The sequence below is a fragment of the Betta splendens genome, chromosome 5 (genome assembly GCF_900634795.4).
Source record: "Betta splendens chromosome 5, fBetSpl5.4, whole genome shotgun sequence".
NCBI lineage: Eukaryota > Metazoa > Chordata > Actinopteri > Anabantiformes > Osphronemidae > Betta > Betta splendens.
Genome location: NC_040885.2, coordinates 15,012,713 through 15,031,958, shown reverse-complemented (window position 1 = coordinate 15,031,958; position 19,246 = coordinate 15,012,713). Strand labels below are relative to the sequence as shown.

At 48.7% G+C, this 19,246-nt stretch overlaps 1 protein-coding gene across 1 annotated transcript; it reads left to right on the top strand.

The window, feature by feature from the left end:
- Positions 1-139: 139 nt before the first annotated feature.
- necab3 (N-terminal EF-hand calcium binding protein 3) lies at positions 140-17,895 on the top strand. The gene is made up of 13 exons (XM_029151011.3): positions 140-668; positions 2,554-2,578; positions 5,758-5,866; positions 6,696-6,721; positions 7,385-7,482; positions 8,470-8,606; positions 10,795-10,916; positions 11,184-11,263; positions 12,046-12,099; positions 14,080-14,192; positions 14,456-14,533; positions 14,993-15,084; positions 17,078-17,895. The coding sequence occupies exons 1-13, from the start codon at positions 534-536 to the stop codon at positions 17,104-17,106; spliced, it is 1,098 nt and encodes a 365-aa protein (XP_029006844.1). The 5' UTR covers positions 140-533; the 3' UTR covers positions 17,107-17,895.
- Positions 17,896-19,246: the final 1,351 nt, after the last annotated feature.

The following is a 19,246-nucleotide window of genomic DNA, read 5'->3' as shown; positions in this document are numbered from 1 at the left end:
GAACAATAATACTAATAATTGATGGATTATTTTCCTCACTCTAGTTAAGGTCACTTGTTAGACCTGCCATAGCTCAAAGCCATCGCTTCAACAATCAGTTCAACTGCACACGACTTAAAAATACATATGTGAGTTTGATTCATTTGATTCGTCACCGGCGCTGACCCACAGCGTCCACCAGAGGGCAGTGTCTGCCCACAACTGGACTCCTGCCGCAAAAAGTTGGCCGCACAAGCATCCCTGCTGTGACATTGTTTCATATCCGTGAACGCTGGACTCAGCAAAGTGCGCGTGGCTCCCTGCTGTGCGGCAGGACGCGTTTTATGGGCACGGGGTCCGCCCCGAGCCGGTCCCAGCGGCTCCAGCAGGAGGGGCTGGCGGCGCAGCAGCCTCCGAGTCCCCGCCCGCTCGCGCGCACTTGACATCTCTCTCACCTGCAGCCGCGCCGCTCCTCCTCACTCCGCTCCAGCCTCCTCAGCAGACAGCCGTCGAGCCCCAAGCCACGACCGAGGTGCTTCACGACGCGCTCAAAGATGCTGGCGTGCACGGAGATGATCACTATGTGCCTGCAGTCGGCCAAGCAGAAGCATCTGCGGGCTCAGCAGCAGCAGCAGCAGCAGCAGCAGCTGCTGCACAGCGCCGGACAAGGGCTCACTATCTTTCATGATGTAAGTGGATCCACTCATCTATCAACGACGCAGCGTGTAGATATGTGTATTTGAATATATGTGTTATTGCCATATTCCGCTGAGCAATGCTTTTGATATTAATTATAAACTACATGCATTTATGGAGGATGTTAATGGATGTTAATGTAATGCGTTCATTTTTGTTGTAGAAAAAAGTGGTACAAAGAATATTAGTTTGAATACTCCTATCACACACCCAGAGACACACGGACACACACAGCCAGTGTGTGTGTGTGTGTGTGTGTGTGTGTGTGTGTGTGTCAGAGGAAAGTACCAAGAGCTGCAGCTGCTGCCACTGCATGATAAATTAAGCTCTCACAGCCGGACAGGTTCAGGGACTGATGGGGGTTCTCTTTTTTTTCACCCCCCCCCCCCCCCACACACACACCACAAACACAAACACACACTTGGCCTTTCCAAAGCTTTATTCAACATTTGGCATGAACCCGCTGCTGGACTTACCTACAACCTACAAACAGCAATCAGTTAATATCCATCGATCCACCCACCCAAAACCAAGCAAACCCTCACACCCATCCATGCATCCATCCATCCATCCATCCATCCATCCATTACAAATTCATCCATTCGTCCGTCCGTCCGTCCATCCATCCATCCATCCAATACAAATCCATCCATCCATCCATCCATCCATCCATCCATCCATCCATCCATCCATCCATCCATCCATCCATCCATCCATCCATCCATCCATCCATCCATCCATCCAATCTGAGCTCGTTCTATCTATTTCGTCCAGATGAAAACACATTTTGCTGATACCTCTCTGCACCCGTGCTCGTTCTGTCCCTGAGCATGGTGCAGAAGCTGAGTGGCTCCACAATAATCTTCAGCCTTGAGTTTCTGTGTTGATGCAACACAAGCAGACTAACAGCTGCTCTCCCTCTCCCCTTCTTAAAAGCATAATTACGTCTGAATTGTCTCAAACTGCCTGTGTAGGAGGTAAAGGGGGCCTCGAAACATGAAGCAGCCCAACATGTTGTTTTGGTTCCCATTAACATCCTCATCAAAACTCACACTCGTCGCCTCTTTTCAACTCATCCATTTGACGTTTTTGTGCTTCCACGGTTCAGCGTGTGAAACAATGTGTACGTCGGAAATGCTGCCACGTTGATTGCCTAATTAGAGAGAGATTTGATTCGTGAATTGAAATCAGACGCAGCTGTCTCTCAGCCTAAAGCAGGCAGATTGGCACAAATACTGTATTTGGCGTTTTCCAGGCTGAAAGTTCTTTAGCGGATCAATACTAACTCACTGTTGGAACGATAATGCTGGTGGGTGACCTTTATTATTGCAGTCAACACCGATTTTTAAAACGCGCACACAGAGAAATTAATCGATATAAAAAGCGTTTAAATAATAATGAATATGTTCACACCATGAGTATTTATGGAGAAAAACCTGCTGCGCAGACACCTCAGACGAGGGTTTGTGTCCAGTAATATTAGACGGCAGAGATGGCGATAACTCCCAGAGTCAGAGTCCATTTCAAAGGCCAGGACCCGGCTCAGAAAGGCCTCAGACGCAGCGGCCGTCTCCGCTCCCTGAACCCACTGGGAGTGCGGCGACGCTGCTTCATCACAGCGACCGGTGGCTCCTGTCATCACTCAGGACCGCAGCTTTAATACAGCGCAGCCCTTGAACTCGCTGACCTACAGGAAGTGAAGCTGAGGCGCGGACTCTGTTGTTATTAACACGCTGCGTGTCCACGTTCGCGCCTGTTCAAGCGGCTTTAAGCTGCCGCTGTAATCACTGCTTATGAGCCCAGACGTTAAACATGCTGTTGTGTTTTTGACAAACAGCAATAATACTTCTTTGTTTCCCCTCCCTTTGTTTTTTCCAGATTTTCCGCCGCGCGGACAAAAACGGTGAGTAACCGGCCTGAATGCATCGGCTGAGGGATCATTTGTCACAGTGGCTGTCTGTTGCTTCCTCGCGTCGCTCCACATATTATCATATTATCAAAGGTCCATTCCCATGAAGACGCTCTGGGCTTTTAACACCTCAGAACCTTAGAGAAACGTGAGAACCGCTCTTAGGCCTTTTTCCACTTTGGGTTTTTGGTTCGGTTTTCCACTGATGTGTCAGCGGCCTCAAAAAAACGAGACGGCCGTACTCACAATGAGGCATTGATGACAGAAGCTGTCATAACAACTGCACACAATACTTATGACATTCAGTCAAACTAGTGGCTGTTGCATATTAATACGCTCTGGTAATTTGTTGCATTTAAAGCATGAAATGACTGGATGAACACAACCAGGGCCATTTGTCCTGATTCTCAGTCTGAAATGGTGCAGGCTTGTTGACTTTTAAGCCAACTTAATGGGAGGCCATGGATTCAGAGGAGCCGTCGTCACGGCGCCTCCAAACAGACCCTGTGCTGGTGTCAGACCCGCGAGGGCCCAGCAGATAATGACCTGTACCACGAGCTCCACAGGACAAACGCGATTGGCTAAATGTGCTGAGCTCAGCTTGCGCTCTTTGAAATGTTCATTTTCACGCCTTTTTGCTTTTTGCGCGTTTGCTGAAACGTCTGTAATTGCCCGACTTCCTACGAGGTCGGACGCCGCTCTTCTTTTGCCGCTCAGCTTTGAATGAAGCGCGTTCCCGCCCGGCGTCGTCTCCAGCGTGCAGGAGGAACCCGGCTTCTTCGGACCATTAGCGGCTTGGAAAAGCAGGAGGCAAACGCGTCGCAGGCGCCTCCCGCCGCCGCGCGGGCCGCGACCGTCGCGCTCTGTAGCGTTTGAAGCGGCGCTGCATTCGTGGGCCGTTCTGAACCACTGGAGAGAATGCGGTGGGACCAAGCTTTGGACGGAACCAGCGCGGCCTACTTTGTGCCCCACTTTACGGGACCCGTTTGCCTCTTGTTTACCTCTGAGCCTCTGAACGCAGCGTTTGGACTCTTCTAATTCCTATGAACCAGAAAAGGTGTCAAAGGCCACACAGCTTCTGAGCAAAGGTTTCCTGCAAATTCATCACTCAGTGTTTGAGAGAAACTTTTACACTGTGCGTTTGACTCAAGCTGCAGATTTAATTCACATCCTCCTACTGCTGCTGTAACATGATGAATGTGTTGAGTTCACCAGCACAGGTGTGAACATATTGCTGATATATAGATTGTGAGCATGGTCGGATGTGGGCTATTATTCCTATTAGTCAAAGATGCACCTCTGAGCTGGGAATCTGTTTTATAAATGCGTGCTAAAATGAGACCCCTTGACTTCCATTGTTTTAATTGTGTTCTATTCAAAGCTAACGGGACACGGGCTAATGGATGGAACTCACTGCAAATGTGCAATTATACAAATTGAGCTTTTAATTGTGGATGCTCTGTTTTAGTGTGGAGCTTTTTAGGGCCACGCCGAGAGTTTGTAGCAGTGCATTTTACAGTTTGATGCAAAATGATATATTATACATTACACAGTAAGCTGATGTTGGCAGACACATGATGTGAACACGCTATCATAATGGAGCCGTATACAATACTATGCAGGCTGTTTTTCTCATATTTCATGTTGTGGAGCATGTTAACGTTATACTATCATATCATGGTCTCAACCTCCACTCTTGCGGCCCCTACGGCTCCATTCCCGCTCATGTCTGCGTTACAGATGGCGGTTAAGCTGCTCCCAGTCTGACTTTGCGTTCAGTCACGCGTGCACAGCGAACAGCTGTCGTTGTCCTGCTGCTTCTGTTGACTCTTCGCAGACTTTTCTCCGGTAGGAGACTGGATCTGGGCCGTCACAGAGCTCGTCAGCTGTTCAGCTCAGCTCATCCCTGCTTTCGTTATCAGTGTATTTGTTGTGGTCGTGCTTGGATGAACCCAAACCTACTGTAATGGAGGAACTCATTCGTCCATCAAAGGGACGGTCGAGTCCCATCTACTGTAGCTTGGCACCACTCTGGAAGCAGACGTGTGGAGGGAGCAGCAGCCTCAGAGGCACAAACTACAGATGGTCAAAATGGAGTTGGAGCATTTTAAACTATCAAGTGAAAATTGCTTTTAATGAAATCGGTCATTATAAAGAGGAACGTGGCCGTAAGAATGGCATTTTCTTTGTAAAACTACAACCCAAACCTGTAACTGCTGAATGTCTGTGTTGAGTCAAGTCAGTTGGACAAAACTGGAACTCGAGTTTTAAGTGTTTGAAATCTCTTGCGTGGATCCATTTGTCCTTTATCTTGTATCTCTGAGGAGATTTCAAAGCCTTGTTACGTTGGATTTTGTGGCGGAGCATAAAGCAGACGAGCAGCTGAAGGAGCTGGAGGAAGATTAAAAAGAGATCGACCGGCAGAAGAGGGAAATTAGGCCCGAAGTCTTTATCTTCACACGTTCTGCTCAGATGTAACGACGAGCGGTGACGACCGGCCTCCAGCTCCACAGACGGCTCTCACCCGCCCTCGAGCCTTCAGCCAAGCGGAACCGACCGGCGCATCAAACTGGTGTCGGTTCACCCCGTCTCTGAGCCGTCGGGTTCGGCCCAGGCCTGGCGGTGGGAGTGAGTTCCGCCGGGTTGCTTCGTTGCTTCGGAGGTGACGCCTCCACGCGGCCACGCCTCCACGCGGCCACGCTCATCTGTCCGCACGCGCACCGCGGCGCCGCGTTATCACTTTGATCATAACTCACTCCCCGCGACACGTCACGTCCTCTCGGCCGGTCAGGATTCAAACGCGGGCCGCTTCCTCGCGGCTGACTGATCTGTGTAACCTGTAGTGTAAGTGCTGTAACCGAGCAGCACTTCTTCACAGACGCCAGCGGACATTCATCTCCTGCTATCGATTTTTCCGCGCATTATCCGTCATGGCAAGCTGTGCGCACCGTTAACCAGTGGGAGGAATTACAGTCCGCTGACAGCCTCTATTGGACGTGTTCCTACTGATTAAACAGAGTGACAACTTCATATTTGTGTGCAGTAAATTCAAACCGTGTGTTGGGGCACAATTAATGGAGCTGTCCCCGTGTTTCCACCTCACTAATAGGTCACGGTCTCTCCGGGGTCCCGCGGCCTCGCTTTAACGCGTTCCAACGCTTCCTGTGTTTCAGATGACGGCAAGCTGTCGTTCGACGAGTTCAACGCGTACTTCGCCGACGGGATCCTGAGCACCGAGGAGCTGCAGGAGCTCTTCTTCTCCATAGACGGCCGACAGAACAAGTGGGTGCCTCCGTTTGCAGCGGGCTTAGATCCTCGTTTGCTCATTTGTTGAAACACTCTCCACCACACACTCCTGTGCAACTGCAATCAGAGAAACCAGCCTCGCGGCAGCAGCTGGAGCCACTGCAGAGAGTCGGAGGAAACCCAGTGCGTAACAGCATCCTTTCGCCCATTTGTCTTTATTGTGTGTGGAAGCTGCCAGATGCTTTCCAGCCTTTATCCTCCTGACATTTTCTCAGCACGTGAGTGTAACTTTCTGAGCGCTGGTGAAATAATGACTTGCTTTCGCCTCACACGTGTCCTCGCAGACAGAGTGTTTTACCGGTGCGCTTGTTTTTTGGCCGCAGTCCTGCTCTTAGATGTTCTGCCACGTTCCTGTGTTCCACAGTCCAAGCTTCGGAACCGAGGACTAGAGGCCCGTCTGGCTCTCGTTGATCCCCTTCCTCGCTGCTAATTATATGACATCCACGTCTCGTGCCTGCTCGTTGCGCGGGTTCACTATTATTTCCCGCGGCCGCTGCCGTTAAATGCCGCCGGCTCAGTCTGCGTCAAACTGTGCCACGGCCCACGGGTACACAACGCGCCGTTAATGAATCACAACAGCGGAGTCGTCTGAACGCAGCTGCGTCGACCTCCAGGTCCGCACACTGTCATCACCGTAATGAATGACACGACACCAACGTCCGAGGGCTAATTCTCCCAAACAGAACAAACACGCCAGCGTTTCCTGCACTTAATGACGAGCTAATCGCTGATATGACGCAGCGCCTCAGCTGTGCATGTCTCCACCATAACGCAGTCCTTTCCCTGTCTGTCTCCTCTCCTGCAGTAATCTGGACACCGACAAGCTGTCAGGTGAGTGGAAGTGTGTGATGTCGGCTTTAATGCACCGCGGTGGCGTCAGTGTTTGCTGTCTTATCTGCCTGCTCCTGCTTTGGCTGCTGAAGGAGACTGATATCCATCTGCTGCCTGTGTGGTGCATATAGACAGATAGGGCTCCTGCATGTCGTCTGCTGGCATTAATATGAGGACTACAAGTATTATTAGGAAAGTGAATTTTCCTTTGTTGCTATTCACACCAGCACCGTCCACATGCGGCGCCGACTCCGATTCCGTGTGCCAGAAGTCTGGCACAGATTTATCGACCTATATTTTCACCGTCTTAAAAATGCATGCGACTCAGATGGCCTGAATAAAGTAAAGCGAAATGGGGCGCCGACCTGTAAATACCAGTGGAACCCAGAATAAACCCGGTGCATCATTTATGAAACGGGAACGGCATCTTTTCTATTCGGCATCAGAAGAAGTTCAAAGTGACTCAACAACAGTTTTCCATTTATTGTGTCATGTTATGCTTCATTAACGCATGCGGCAAATAAATGCTTCCCAGTCAGATTTACTTCACGTTTTGGACCCGGCTTCCTTTTTTAGAATCAATCAGGGCAACAAATAGGAGTTCGTCTCCAATTACCCATCGGCTAGTGTGACAGCCTGCTCTCTATTTTATTTTCCTGTTAGATTATTTCTCTCAGCACCTGGGGGCATATCTGAACGTCCTATCAGCTCTGGAGAGCCTCAACGTGGCCATTTTAAAAGCGATGGATAAAACCAAAGAGGTAAGGCCTCCGCCAGCCCAATCCTAATGACGGCTTCTGAAATTGATGTTGTGAGTCATATTTTGGTAAGGACACGCACACACACACACACACACACACACACACACACACACACACACACACACACACACACACACACACACACACACACACACACACACACACACACACACACACACACACACACACACACACAGCTATTGTGCTGATGCGGTGGCTCAAAGGATCCGCTGGCAGAGCCAACGCTGTGCCCAAAACTGATGAGTTAACAGTTAAACTCTGTAGGGAGATTAACATCTGTCACAGCGGCGCCAGAATGTGAGAGGCTTGTGAGGCATTTTTTTTGCCCTTTGAAGTCTAGCTAATGTAGATTGAACTCCAACAATCTACTCATTCAACACCTACTGCAGCCAGCGACTCATCCGATCAGTCTCAGTGTGTGTAATGCAAATAATGCAAACACAAAGGTTACATATCCTCATTTCAAACTGGCCTGAGGCCTGTTTTAAAAGGCGCGAGCCTTCGAATGCCACGCGGCGCTTGGTTAACGAGGAGATTAATTATACAGCCTGTCATGATTAGATCCACGCGCTCGGAGGTTCTGGCTCTTCGTTAAGGCTGTCAGAGCAGCCAAATCATCAGAGGCCCCGTAAACGCTAGTTAGCAGCTGTGGGGTGTCACAAAGTGCTGTGGACTGTTAATTCAGCAGAGGCCACTTTAGACAAAGAGCTGTCGCGCTCACTTAATTAGTGTGTTACATAAACGCACCATATTGTTGCTGGTTGGGGACATTTGTGTCTCCCAGTGAAGTTCTTCTTCTTCACCTTGGAATTTAATACGGAACACTGAATAATGGATGTATTAAAAGAATGAATTGGGCTTCCTTTTCCGTCTCGTCCCTGAGCTGCTGTACTTCCTTGCCGCTCCGTCTTTAAGCCCCCCTCGTTCGTCCCTGTGTCACCCTCTCTCTCTCTCTCTCTCTCCCAGGAGTACCAGGGCTCCAGTGTGCTGGGCCAGTTCGTCACCAGGTTCATGCTGAGGGAGACGTCCAGTCAGCTGCAGTCTCTGCAGAGGTCGCTGCAGTGCGCCATGGAGGCCGTGGAGGAGCAGAGCGGCCCCGACCCGTGAGTAGGAACCCGACCCGTGAGTAGGAACCCGACCCGTGAGCGGGAACCCGTCCCTTCCCGCCTCACGCTCCTGTCGGAACCGCGCCGCTGTGCTCACGCCTCCTTCCAACAAATTCTCTGGTTGCACTTACAGCCTGGCCTTATCTCAGCCAAGCAGGCTGATTAAGTAGAACACAATCAAATGGAATCTACAGTATTTTGCATCACATTCATAAAACGTCTCGAATCCATAATTATATATCTTAATTTGCACCTAGACTGCATTAGGACTGAGCAGGATCTGCCCAATCAAACCCTCTTCTCTGTTGCCCCCACTGACGCCCCTGTGGGCCGTCAGTGGGGGAAGTGATGAGCTCGGCAGAGAATAGAACACAGCGAAACGGGCTGAGAAAGGAAGTCGGGGTCAAAGTCCAGTGAACCCGAGCCAGCCATGCGCTGTTAAATGGGTTCTTTGGACGGTAAATCAGTTTAACACCTCGCTCTGTGGCGATTTTAACCAAACGGGCCGTCATCATCAGTAATCAGTAAACATGAACCGTACAGACCTCGCTCAGACGGTTTGAAATGCAATATATCTGTTAAACACTTTCATCGAATGCAAAACAAAAACACTTTGAAATCGCTGCCACCAGTTTGGGATTTGATTTAAAAGCTGTGGCTCGTGTTCATCTCTTCGCACTGTGGCTCATCACAGATCTCGGGAGAGGCTTTGACAACAACGCTTTCATTCACGGCTTATCAAATACGCCCAATTTAATTTAATGACATTTATCCCACTGCAGGACAACAGATTTCCAAGCGCTTTCATATCTGACGTTTTTCCAAACACCAAGGTCCCGTTTCATCACCGCTGCGATTAGTCTGAAGCCCAGTCTGAAGCCAAGTTTGCAGCCTCCGGGTGCCGCGTCGGCACATATTATTGGAAATAATGGAGCGATTATAGCCAAGGTGAATTACCGAGAGGGGACCGAGGGAGGCGGAGAGGGAGGTGAGGAAGAAAGGACGACGAAGGGTGGCATTGAAACGCCGCACAGAGAGCGTGAGTCACGCAGAAACAGAGCGCGAAGGGAGATGAATGCAGAGGGAAGTGAATGAAAGTCTGAGGTAGATTAAAAAAAGAAGGACACCAAGTGGAGACTTTTGCTCACGAATAACTCTTTCAAGTTGTTTTGTTGGGAATAGACTTAGTGAAGAGAAACTCGGAGTGTTTAAGTGTGGGGAGGGGCCAAATTAGAGGCAGCAGCTTATTCCTCCCTGCTTTGCTTCACTTCAGCAGCTCGACGACGGTTGCAGTGGCCTTTGGGCTCCAGGCTGTTCTCAGCAGGAGGAGCTCCAAGCAATGCTCTCCCACCGCGACACACACACACACACACACACACACACACACACACACACACACACACACACACACACACAATATAACACACAACAATCGGACTGACAAGAGAGAGAGGAGGGGGCGAGCACATTAACAGGACCAAAACAAACGTGGACCGGCCTTTAGACACACACACACACGCACACAGAGGCATCAAAAACACACACACACACACACACACACACACACACAATCAGACTGAGAAATAGAGAGCGAGAGAGAAGGAGGGGGCGAGAACATTAACAGGACCAAAACAAATATGCACAGACCTTTAGACACACACACACACACACACACACACACACACACACACACACACACACACACACACACACACACACACACACTTCATCAGTATGTGTCTCCAGTCTCACGCTCTCTGAGGCACGCGGAGGGTTTTGACGTCCTGCCCTTGACATCATTTACACCAAACACTCCTCCATCTCCCGCAGAGCTGCGCGTGTGCGTGCGTGTGCGTGTGTGTGCCTGTCGACCGTGTGACGGCGCCCGCGGGTCAATCAGCTCCGCTGTGCAGTCGGCCCCTTCGCTGAGTGTTTTCACCTCTATTCTGGACATCTCGTCTCACGCCAACTTGTGTCTGTCCTGATTTTAATCAGTGATTTAAAACATCACCTCCCAGATCTGTCTCCATCGACTTTTCCTCCTCAGTCTCATATCCTCCCCTTCATTTCCCATGTGACTCTCTGTCTGCCATATCTTCGATGCCCCCCCCCCCCTCCCCTCCTGACAGTTGCTGTCTCTCTGTCTGATGTGTGTCTCCCTGGGTCTCTGCTGTTGTCATGGCAGGAGGGAGGTGAAGGAACCCGAGCTGACAGCGCTACAGAGGAATGGCAGGCGCTGCGGTCGCAGGATCCATAACAACTTGTGCATGTCTCCATCAGATCCCTGCTCCGGCGTCCTGACCAACGGTAGGAGACACGTCACCGCTGATGTTTGGCTTTTGAGGCTATTGAGGTCAACAAAAAAAATAAATAAAAGCCCTGTGTGCCACATAAGTCTATTTTTGTGATACTCAAACTGGAAATAACAATTCAGTTAAATTAAATTCCATTTTACATTACACTGTATGTTACATAAATATATATTGTTCTGACCCATTCAGCTTCACATTTTTCCTTAAACCATCAAAGTCTGAATGTTTTACTTTTAAACTGTGACGTTTTCCTGTCTCTCAGGTGTGAGTCCGCAGGACGGCGAGACCTGGTGCTCCCAAATCAACCGTCTGCAGCTGCTGCTGGACAAACTGGAGTGCGAGGTCCGAAAGGGTCCTGCTCGTTTTCATGCCTGCACGCTGGTGTCGTCCCGGTGTTCCGCTCAGTTCGAGGCGAGCGGCGAAGGCTCCTCTGACCCGCTCCCTCAGCCTCGCTGCTCCGTTCACGCTCTCCCGCACCATCTTTCTGCTCCATCTCACTCTCTCGCCGCCTCTTCTCTTCTCTTTATTAACTCCCGCTATTCCCACCGTTTGATGTTCATTCTGCCCCGTCCGTTCGGCCTCTCAAAGCATTCTTTTTTCCCCTCTCTGGTTCTAGGTTTTGTCAACCCAGAGGGACTCAGAGTGCAATATCAAAGAAACTCATAACCTGCAGGATGTTCTGAGTGCAATATCCATCTCCACCCCTCCATGCCACCGCCATCACGCGGACCTTTTATCCACCTCACTCCATTTAATCTTCCTCACATACATTCACTTTCTACACGCACAAGGAGGATTCATGTACTTTATTACAATAATCACACACAAAATAAAAAAGTGTGGCAAATAACTCGTTCATATGTATTTTTTCATATGAACGCCGCCTCATTCCTGATTGTGTGTCCTCCATTTCCTCCATTCATTCATTCGCGTTTGAATCCGTGGTCACATCTTCCATTTCCGTCCACAGCCGCGCTGCGTCTGCCTCGTCTCCCGTCTGTGTGATAATTAAATCACACACACTGCAGCCCCGAGGCTTTGCAGCGTGTCTATATTTACACGTCTCACGTGACGTACAGTTTGAGTGTCGGGGTGGAACGTGTAACGCTGGCGTCTCGTTTCAGGGACCCAAGCTGGAGCCGCTGAAGGAGGACACGCTGGCCAGCACATACAAGTCTGTAAGTGGAGGCGCAGCCGTTCGCTTTTACACCACTGTCCTTTTACAGGGTTTTGTCACTCACTGTGAGCAGTTAGTGATTGTTTCAGTGATGCAAGGTCCAAAACAAACTTATTACTAAACAACCAACTAACACACAGAGACCTTTGCACTTGAATAGTATTTACAGTGTTGACTCTGCGTGACCTTAGTTTACCTTTAACATGGTTTGACTTCCTTGCATGTCTTATTTGTGGCACAATGTCACCTTAAAATTGCAGTGCATTTAAAAACAAACCTATTCTATGTGCATATAACCTAAGGAAATAGCCCAGAGGCGGAGTTTATTCATTTTTGGAGCTAGAGACTTCATGTTTTGTACGTCTTATCTTAAACACTTTAATGTCCGACCACACTTGAACGCAGCAAAAGGCTCCGGGCTCATTTAACAGCTTGAATCCGTCCCTGAAAGGTAGCGTCCACCTCACAGACAGGTCGATAACGCTGCTTGGTTTACTCACCAGTCTCTGCACCACCGGAGTCTTTTCTTTTACTAGTCTGCTTCGGTTCTCAACTCATGTTTACTTCTTTTCGGTCTTATCGCCATGCTGGATGAAAGGTACAAACAAACGCGTGTGTTTAGCAGACAGGAAGGCGCAGGTGAGGGGAATTGATTGGCTGTTGAGTGGGCGTGGCCAAAACGCAGAGGTGCGGTAAGATGAAAGAGGGGGGGGCGGAGTCACCTCGGGTTCCGAACGCTTTATGTTTGTGCGCGGCCCAAAATTCGCCAACAGTTCTCTTTTCGCCATCCTGTTTCTTCACTGTCCACATTCTAAATGTCAAGCAGCACATCTGTTCGTTGCTCAGACACCAGGAGCACCTGTACCAGGAATTAGACTCCTGCTGTGAAAATCGACACACGTCATGACTTAAAGCCAAAAGCGGACAAGGTTCAGTGCATCCTCGCGAGTTCAAAACACTCCAGCAGCTTTTAGTTGTGCGCGCATACGGACAAAACAAATTAGTGGCTCATTATCTACTTGATGGGTAGAAAACGTGTGAAAACACACAAACAGGACGACCAGTTGTACAGTAATTGGTAACCATGGTGACAGTTGTAGCAAGTATTTATAACAATAAAGCAAAATGAATGCCTGCTCTCCTGTTCATAACGGGTGGAACCTTGTTTCCAGTCTGCAGTAAAACATAGGATTTTTTTTAATACAGTGGTTTCATAGAAAGTTTACAGCCGTTAAATTGGCATCATATCGTTAAATTTCATCGCCGGGTGAGTCGAAGCACAAGCTACAGTGCGTGAACCCAACTTCCCTTCGCGGTGACTCACTGCTGTGTCGAGCGGTGCCGCGCACGGACGCGGATGTTGAATCGCTGCCATTTTGCTCCGCCGCTGATTTATAGCCGGAAAAAAAGGGGGGGGGGGGGTTAATGATGGAGAGCGCTCATTAGACAACTTCACGGTACATTTGGTGGAGATGCGGAAAGGCGGCGTTCTGACTCTTTCACCGCTCAACTCGAATAAAAAAATAAAAATAAAAAAACAGCGCACATTTTGTTGTGAAGGAAAAAGCCTCCAAGCTGCTGCCGTTGCTGTTTTATGTAAAGAAAGTGACGAGCTGCGTGGAAATAAAGCCGCGAGGTATCATGGCAACGCCGTTATTACGCCGCCTCCCTTCAGTTTGTTACGTTTTCATTCATTGTCATGCAGGAAAGGTCCGTGAATTCGCTTTCATGCTTTTTGCAATTACCGTCTGCTTCTAACTTGGTTGCTGCCTCCGCTCAGTAAAGTACTAAGAAGGAACCTTAAGTGGGAGCAACGCACAGATGCATCGCGTTTATTAATGCATGCGTCGCACGTCGCTGCTGCTGCTGAAGAGATGTGAAGCCATCCAACTTCTCCAGCTCCACGGCGTTAACGCATCTCAGGAGGTCACGCGCACGCGCAGGCAGTGGCTCAGTGCGCCCCCCCCCCCTCTGTCAACAGAACATCCTGCTCGTGCAGCGGCAGATGTCGGTGACCGACGAGAGCCTGGACAACTTCCGGAAGGTGCTGCGGAGCTACACGGACGCCACCTCGGCGCAGGCCGACAACCTGCAGTGAGTGCTGACGTCACGGCTTTCATCAACGCTGAGCCGCACGTGCGTCCTCATCAATCACGCTGGATCGAACTTCTTGCAGGAAGTTTCCCATCGCCCAGTGACCCAGTCTCGACCTCGTTCTTTTTCTTTAATTGCCTTGTTGTTGCGCTGCTTTTCCGCCCATTTCCAACACGTTGAATGCACGTGTTTGAAGTTTGAAGTCTGAAGTCTTCTGTCTCACTTTGCCTCCTTCCCCTCGCCCCGCTCTCTCCTCCTGTCAGCGTGTCCGTTCAGAAGCTCCCAGGAAAGTCGTGTTACATAATGTATGAGTTCTGGCAGGACCGCATCTCCTGGATGAGGTCAGTGTGTGTGTGTGTGTGTGTGTGTGTGTGTGTGTGTGTCACTTATTGGCACAGCGTTTGGCACTCCCAACTTTTTTTGATGGAAATGTTCCCCAGCAGTGAAAACGAGCAGATGGCCGCTCTCTGTGCACACAAACAGGAAAACACACCAAGATGCTTCCTTGCAGCATCTTTAATGATATTTACTGTACGCTTAGAACGCACCAGTGCTAATTAATATGCAGATTGTTATGCTTTTTATGTTGTATTGTATGGCACAATATAGATTTTGGGCTTAAAATACACAATACACTATGTCCAATGCCCTTTCTGTTTCCATAGAATCACAACTAAGGGCAGCTTCATTTTGCTTGTTGTAAAATTAGATTTTACCGTCCTGTTTTGTATTTATAGATCGCTTTACATTTGCTTTTTGACCTTTTAACCTATTTCTCTCTTTCCCTTCGCTCTTCGTAGCTACCTGCAGTCAAACGGCAGCAAAGACTTCCAGCGCTGCGTCATTGACATGTTGGAGGACGCCGAGGTGGTTTCTACCATGCTGATCCCAGGTCAGTGCATTCTCGTGTATGTGCATTAACTGATCCTGCAAACTCTGCTTGACGAGAAAAGAAACACAAAACCTCAGTTGTAATTTGCATTTACTGGCTGTCTGTGAAACGTGGTTGCAGCAGGAAGCAGATGTGACATTTACTTTGAGGCAGGATGTTTTGTACTATTTAGGCGGCTGCCATTTGAAATCTCCGGCACGCTTGTCAAGGTGCATCTGGGAAAATGTCTTGATATTTTTCCGTGAGTGCAACAGGCGTCACTACAGATTGTTTTGTTCCATGCGGTCAGTTTGAGCACAGTAGCCCGATGTATCCTACCACCAGCACAGCCACTAATGATGAATGCACTGTCCAGATTCTCAGCTCATCGATACGCTTCCTGCCAAAGCAGGTCTGCGGTGCACAAGTTATTTCTGTACTGAAGTCAAATGCTGCCATTAAGTTATTCGGAGCGTTCCCAGTATTTGCAGCTGTGTGAATCATTGCCTCCTCTCATTGCGCTCTCCTGCTGTGCAACTGGCCAGATGACGAGTGAAAGCGGCTAATCGATTAGCCGCTCCCTGCATCGCATTCAGCTCCTAAACGCATTAGCGTCTACCTGTATGTGTCGCATGCTCAGATGTGCTACAGTACAGACTTTCATCCACTGGACGTCTCGACAACAGCTTGCATTTGTAAGTTAGAAACTGTTTTCACAGTTAAAGTGGTAAAAAATTACCAGGCATGAGTAAATACTAGACGATTCAAATATTAGAATAAAACAAATATTTTATTCCAAACACTTTGACACACAAGTATGATCAAAGGAAACTATTGGAAACGCTGGATATTAGATTTTTCTCATACCCATTTGCATGTGGAAAATAAGCAAAACTATTCTTGGCAACATGACTGAACATCTGACGCACGCACCTCGTTTTCTCGTCCTCGTGTCGTCCACCATCAACACATGGCAGATTGGCGTGAATCACCGCTACACAACTCTGCCAGGACGCTGTCAGGTCTTGACTGTGGCGCTTATTGTCATTTCAGCCTCGGTGCGTCCAGTACAAATGGCGATTTAAGCAGGTGTGGAGTTGGTTGTTGCTAGGTTACCGTACACAGCTGTTTACGTCCACGTGTTCCTGCCGGTCAAATAATGAAGGAAATAGTTACCACAGGAATCAGATATGGGTCACTCTTAAAAGCTGGTGTAAACAAGCTGAAAAAAAATATCTGTTAATGGAAAACAGTGTCAGAGTTGGACCTAGGCGACAAGTGCGTCACAGAGACTTGCACAAATTCACTGTTAGTTGGTGTCTGTGTGTGGGTGAATATAATGAATCCAAGACAAAAGTAAAATAGGTCTCTGAAGTGGAAATCACAACACGCACGTCGCTGTTAATTTAGGTGAAGTGGACTGAAGTTCACGTGAAATCATAGCTGAGAAAATGAAATTTGTCGGACCAACTTTGATTACCCACAACAAGTGAGGAGAGACGGCGCCCGGTAACCATGGCGAAGGACCTCTGCCTCCCTGCATGCTGAGTTTTCATTAGTTCCAGCCTCTTTCTTCATGCAGTATTCTGAGAAAAGCGGCTTCTCAGAGAACACCTTGTCTGTTTACAGCGAGACCTTCCCTGTTTTCTCAAAGTACGGCATCATTAGTAGGTTACTGTGCCCCGAGCCTGAGTGCGGCGGGCTGTGAAGGATGCGAGCGAGGCCGCGGTGGGCTGATTGGAGCGCCAGAGGTGCACAGTTCACCAGGTGCACGTCAGAGGCGAAGACGGCTAATCAGCGATGGGGAGAAATAAATATCAGGCTGCCCAGCACCGGCCACTGCTCTTGTTCCTATTATAGTGCCACTGGTTATTACTGGACAAGCTGCTTTCCTCCTGATTATTATCCAGTCACGGACACAGTCGAATCTGAAAGCGTGGCTGAATGTGTCCTTTCAGCATAAAGCGCCCTGAGCTCCGTGTGGCTAACTCTCGTTCTGCCTGTGTTTCCTCAGCTTCCTGGTGGATTATGAGTAACAACTAACGGCCAGGTCCAACACACGGGCAAAGACACACACACACACACACACACACACACACACACACACGCTTCTACTGTATGTGTTTGGGAGCGACGGGGGACGGGATCTGTGGCGTCATCCAGCATCGTCTTCAACCTTCCTCTGTGTGTGACTGCTCGTTATTGTGCCGCTTGCGAGGGTTCGCTGCGCCCTACAGCCGCTCTATCGTCCCAGAGCGCCCGAGTCGCTGCCATGCAACAGCCTGGTTGTTCTCAAAGTGTGTGTGTGTTGTTTCCACGTATTTGACATCCCGGTGACGGACGACGAGCGAAGCCGCGGACTGTGCGGGCGGCGACTGGAGCAAACGCAGATGGAGGAACGTGACTATGAGTCGTCACGCGCTGTGAGGTCACCGAGGGGTCACTGCAGCCTGGACATGCATGCATTTGAACGCACCCTGTATATAGGCTGTATGATACTGCAGCACTGCTTTCTCTGTAGATTACTGTGATGTGCACAGAATGCCGACCAAGCTCTTATTGCAGAAACATCTGTCTGTGGCGTGATATTCAGTGGCCAGTTATTTCCCATTTCTCTGCCTCAAACTTTAAAAGTGCGCACGCCATCGTACCACTGCTCCGAGTGTGAGAGGAGAGAGAGAAGTTATATATATATTAAATGTGATCATGTATTTATTTTGCTCCTGGTACTTTATGCTTCTGTACATATGGATCTGTTGTGCTTTGTTTGGGCAATGACCAATAATTGAAAACAAACTGACAAGCAGCTTTAATAAAAAGGTTTAAGCTTGAGATGAACGACTGCACTTTATTCCAATGGTGTTTTGCAAATTGGTTTCTCCTCACAGGATGAATAAACCATCTATAATCAGCATTATAAAAGAAAACCAAGCCTAATGGCAGAATAAAGGAGGTATTAAGCCCGCAAACTGGGATCACTGGGATCTTTTGTGAGCTGTGATTTCACCCCTGTAAGTACCGGCTCCACTGCAGCACTTTTACTTCCAGACTTTGGAAGCGGTCGCCTTGTCGTTCCAGAGTCCGAGTCTTCTCGTGTTGGAAGAAAACAGCGGTCATTCAAATTCAGGCTCACGTCTCAGTGAAAAGGCGGCTGCACAAATGTTGCGAAGGCAAAAGCAGCATTTTAATTGGACGTGGGGAGGGTATATACATACATAACCCATCAAATCCCTGTTTATGCCTCCTCTTTGTGCAGAGAGAATCATTCACGAGCCCTGAATAGCAACGACTCGTCCTCAGCGCAGCCAGTGTCTGACCGCAGCAGCACAATTCAGACAAATTAGCAAATGCACACGCGTTCACGTGCTCCTGCACTGATTGTTGGCACTAATATTTGATTAAATGATTGATGGGGGCAAACTGAAGTCCTCCCTGTTAACGGGGAATAGACGCGTAGCGGCCTTTTCCTCATGTGCTCTGTGAAATGTCAAGGGGCAAAAGTCACGGCTGTTACTCGCACTGAAGACGAGTGGATAGAAAATGATTTTAAAAAGCCTGATGCAGTGTGAAGCTGAATATTTGGACATTCCAGAAGGAAAAAATTCTAATAACAGACGGCGTAGAGGAACAAAGTTAATCATATTTCTTTCTTACATCAAATAAAATCAAATCCAATCAAATCAAATCAGAGAATTGCACCTGATCCAACAAAGGATGTGTAACTAAATATATTCAGCCCGTCTGCAGCTCACACTGAAGCACACATACAGTGTTCTGCTGCTGCTATAAATGCTCTCCACGCGTGCATACAGTGCTCTGCCTGATTTATGGTACAGTGAGGCAGTGCAGACCCACTCACCCAGCCTCTGTTCCAGTTCTGCGAGGGAACTACGATGGAATATATTAGTCGCTGCAATAGAGCAGACGTCCCAGAAAAGCGAAGCATCAATCACTGAACAGGAGAAGAATACTTTTTAAATATATTTTAATAAATGAACCAGTAGGTGGACAGATTTGGTGCATGTGTGGAGTGATTTTGCCTATTATGCATTTACTGATTGTCAAATATGCTGTGGAGTGGAATAGTGAGGCCAACATCAAGGACCAAACCTTGATGTGTGTTTGTGTGTGTGTGTGCGTACCTGCGTGCATGCATGTGTGTGTGTGTGTGTGTGCGTGTGTG

Excerpts from the sequence above, each read along its gene's own strand:
- necab3 (XM_029151011.3), top strand. The coding sequence starts at position 534 with ATGCTGGCGTGCACGGAGATGATCACTATGTGCCTGCAGTCGGCCAAG. Across the intron at positions 2,579-5,757 it reads CCGCCGCGCGGACAAAAACG|ATGACGGCAAGCTGTCGTTC; the intron begins GTGAGTAACCGG and ends CCTGTGTTTCAG. Across the intron at positions 15,085-17,077 it reads TTCTACCATGCTGATCCCAG|CTTCCTGGTGGATTATGAGT; the intron begins GTCAGTGCATTC and ends GTGTTTCCTCAG.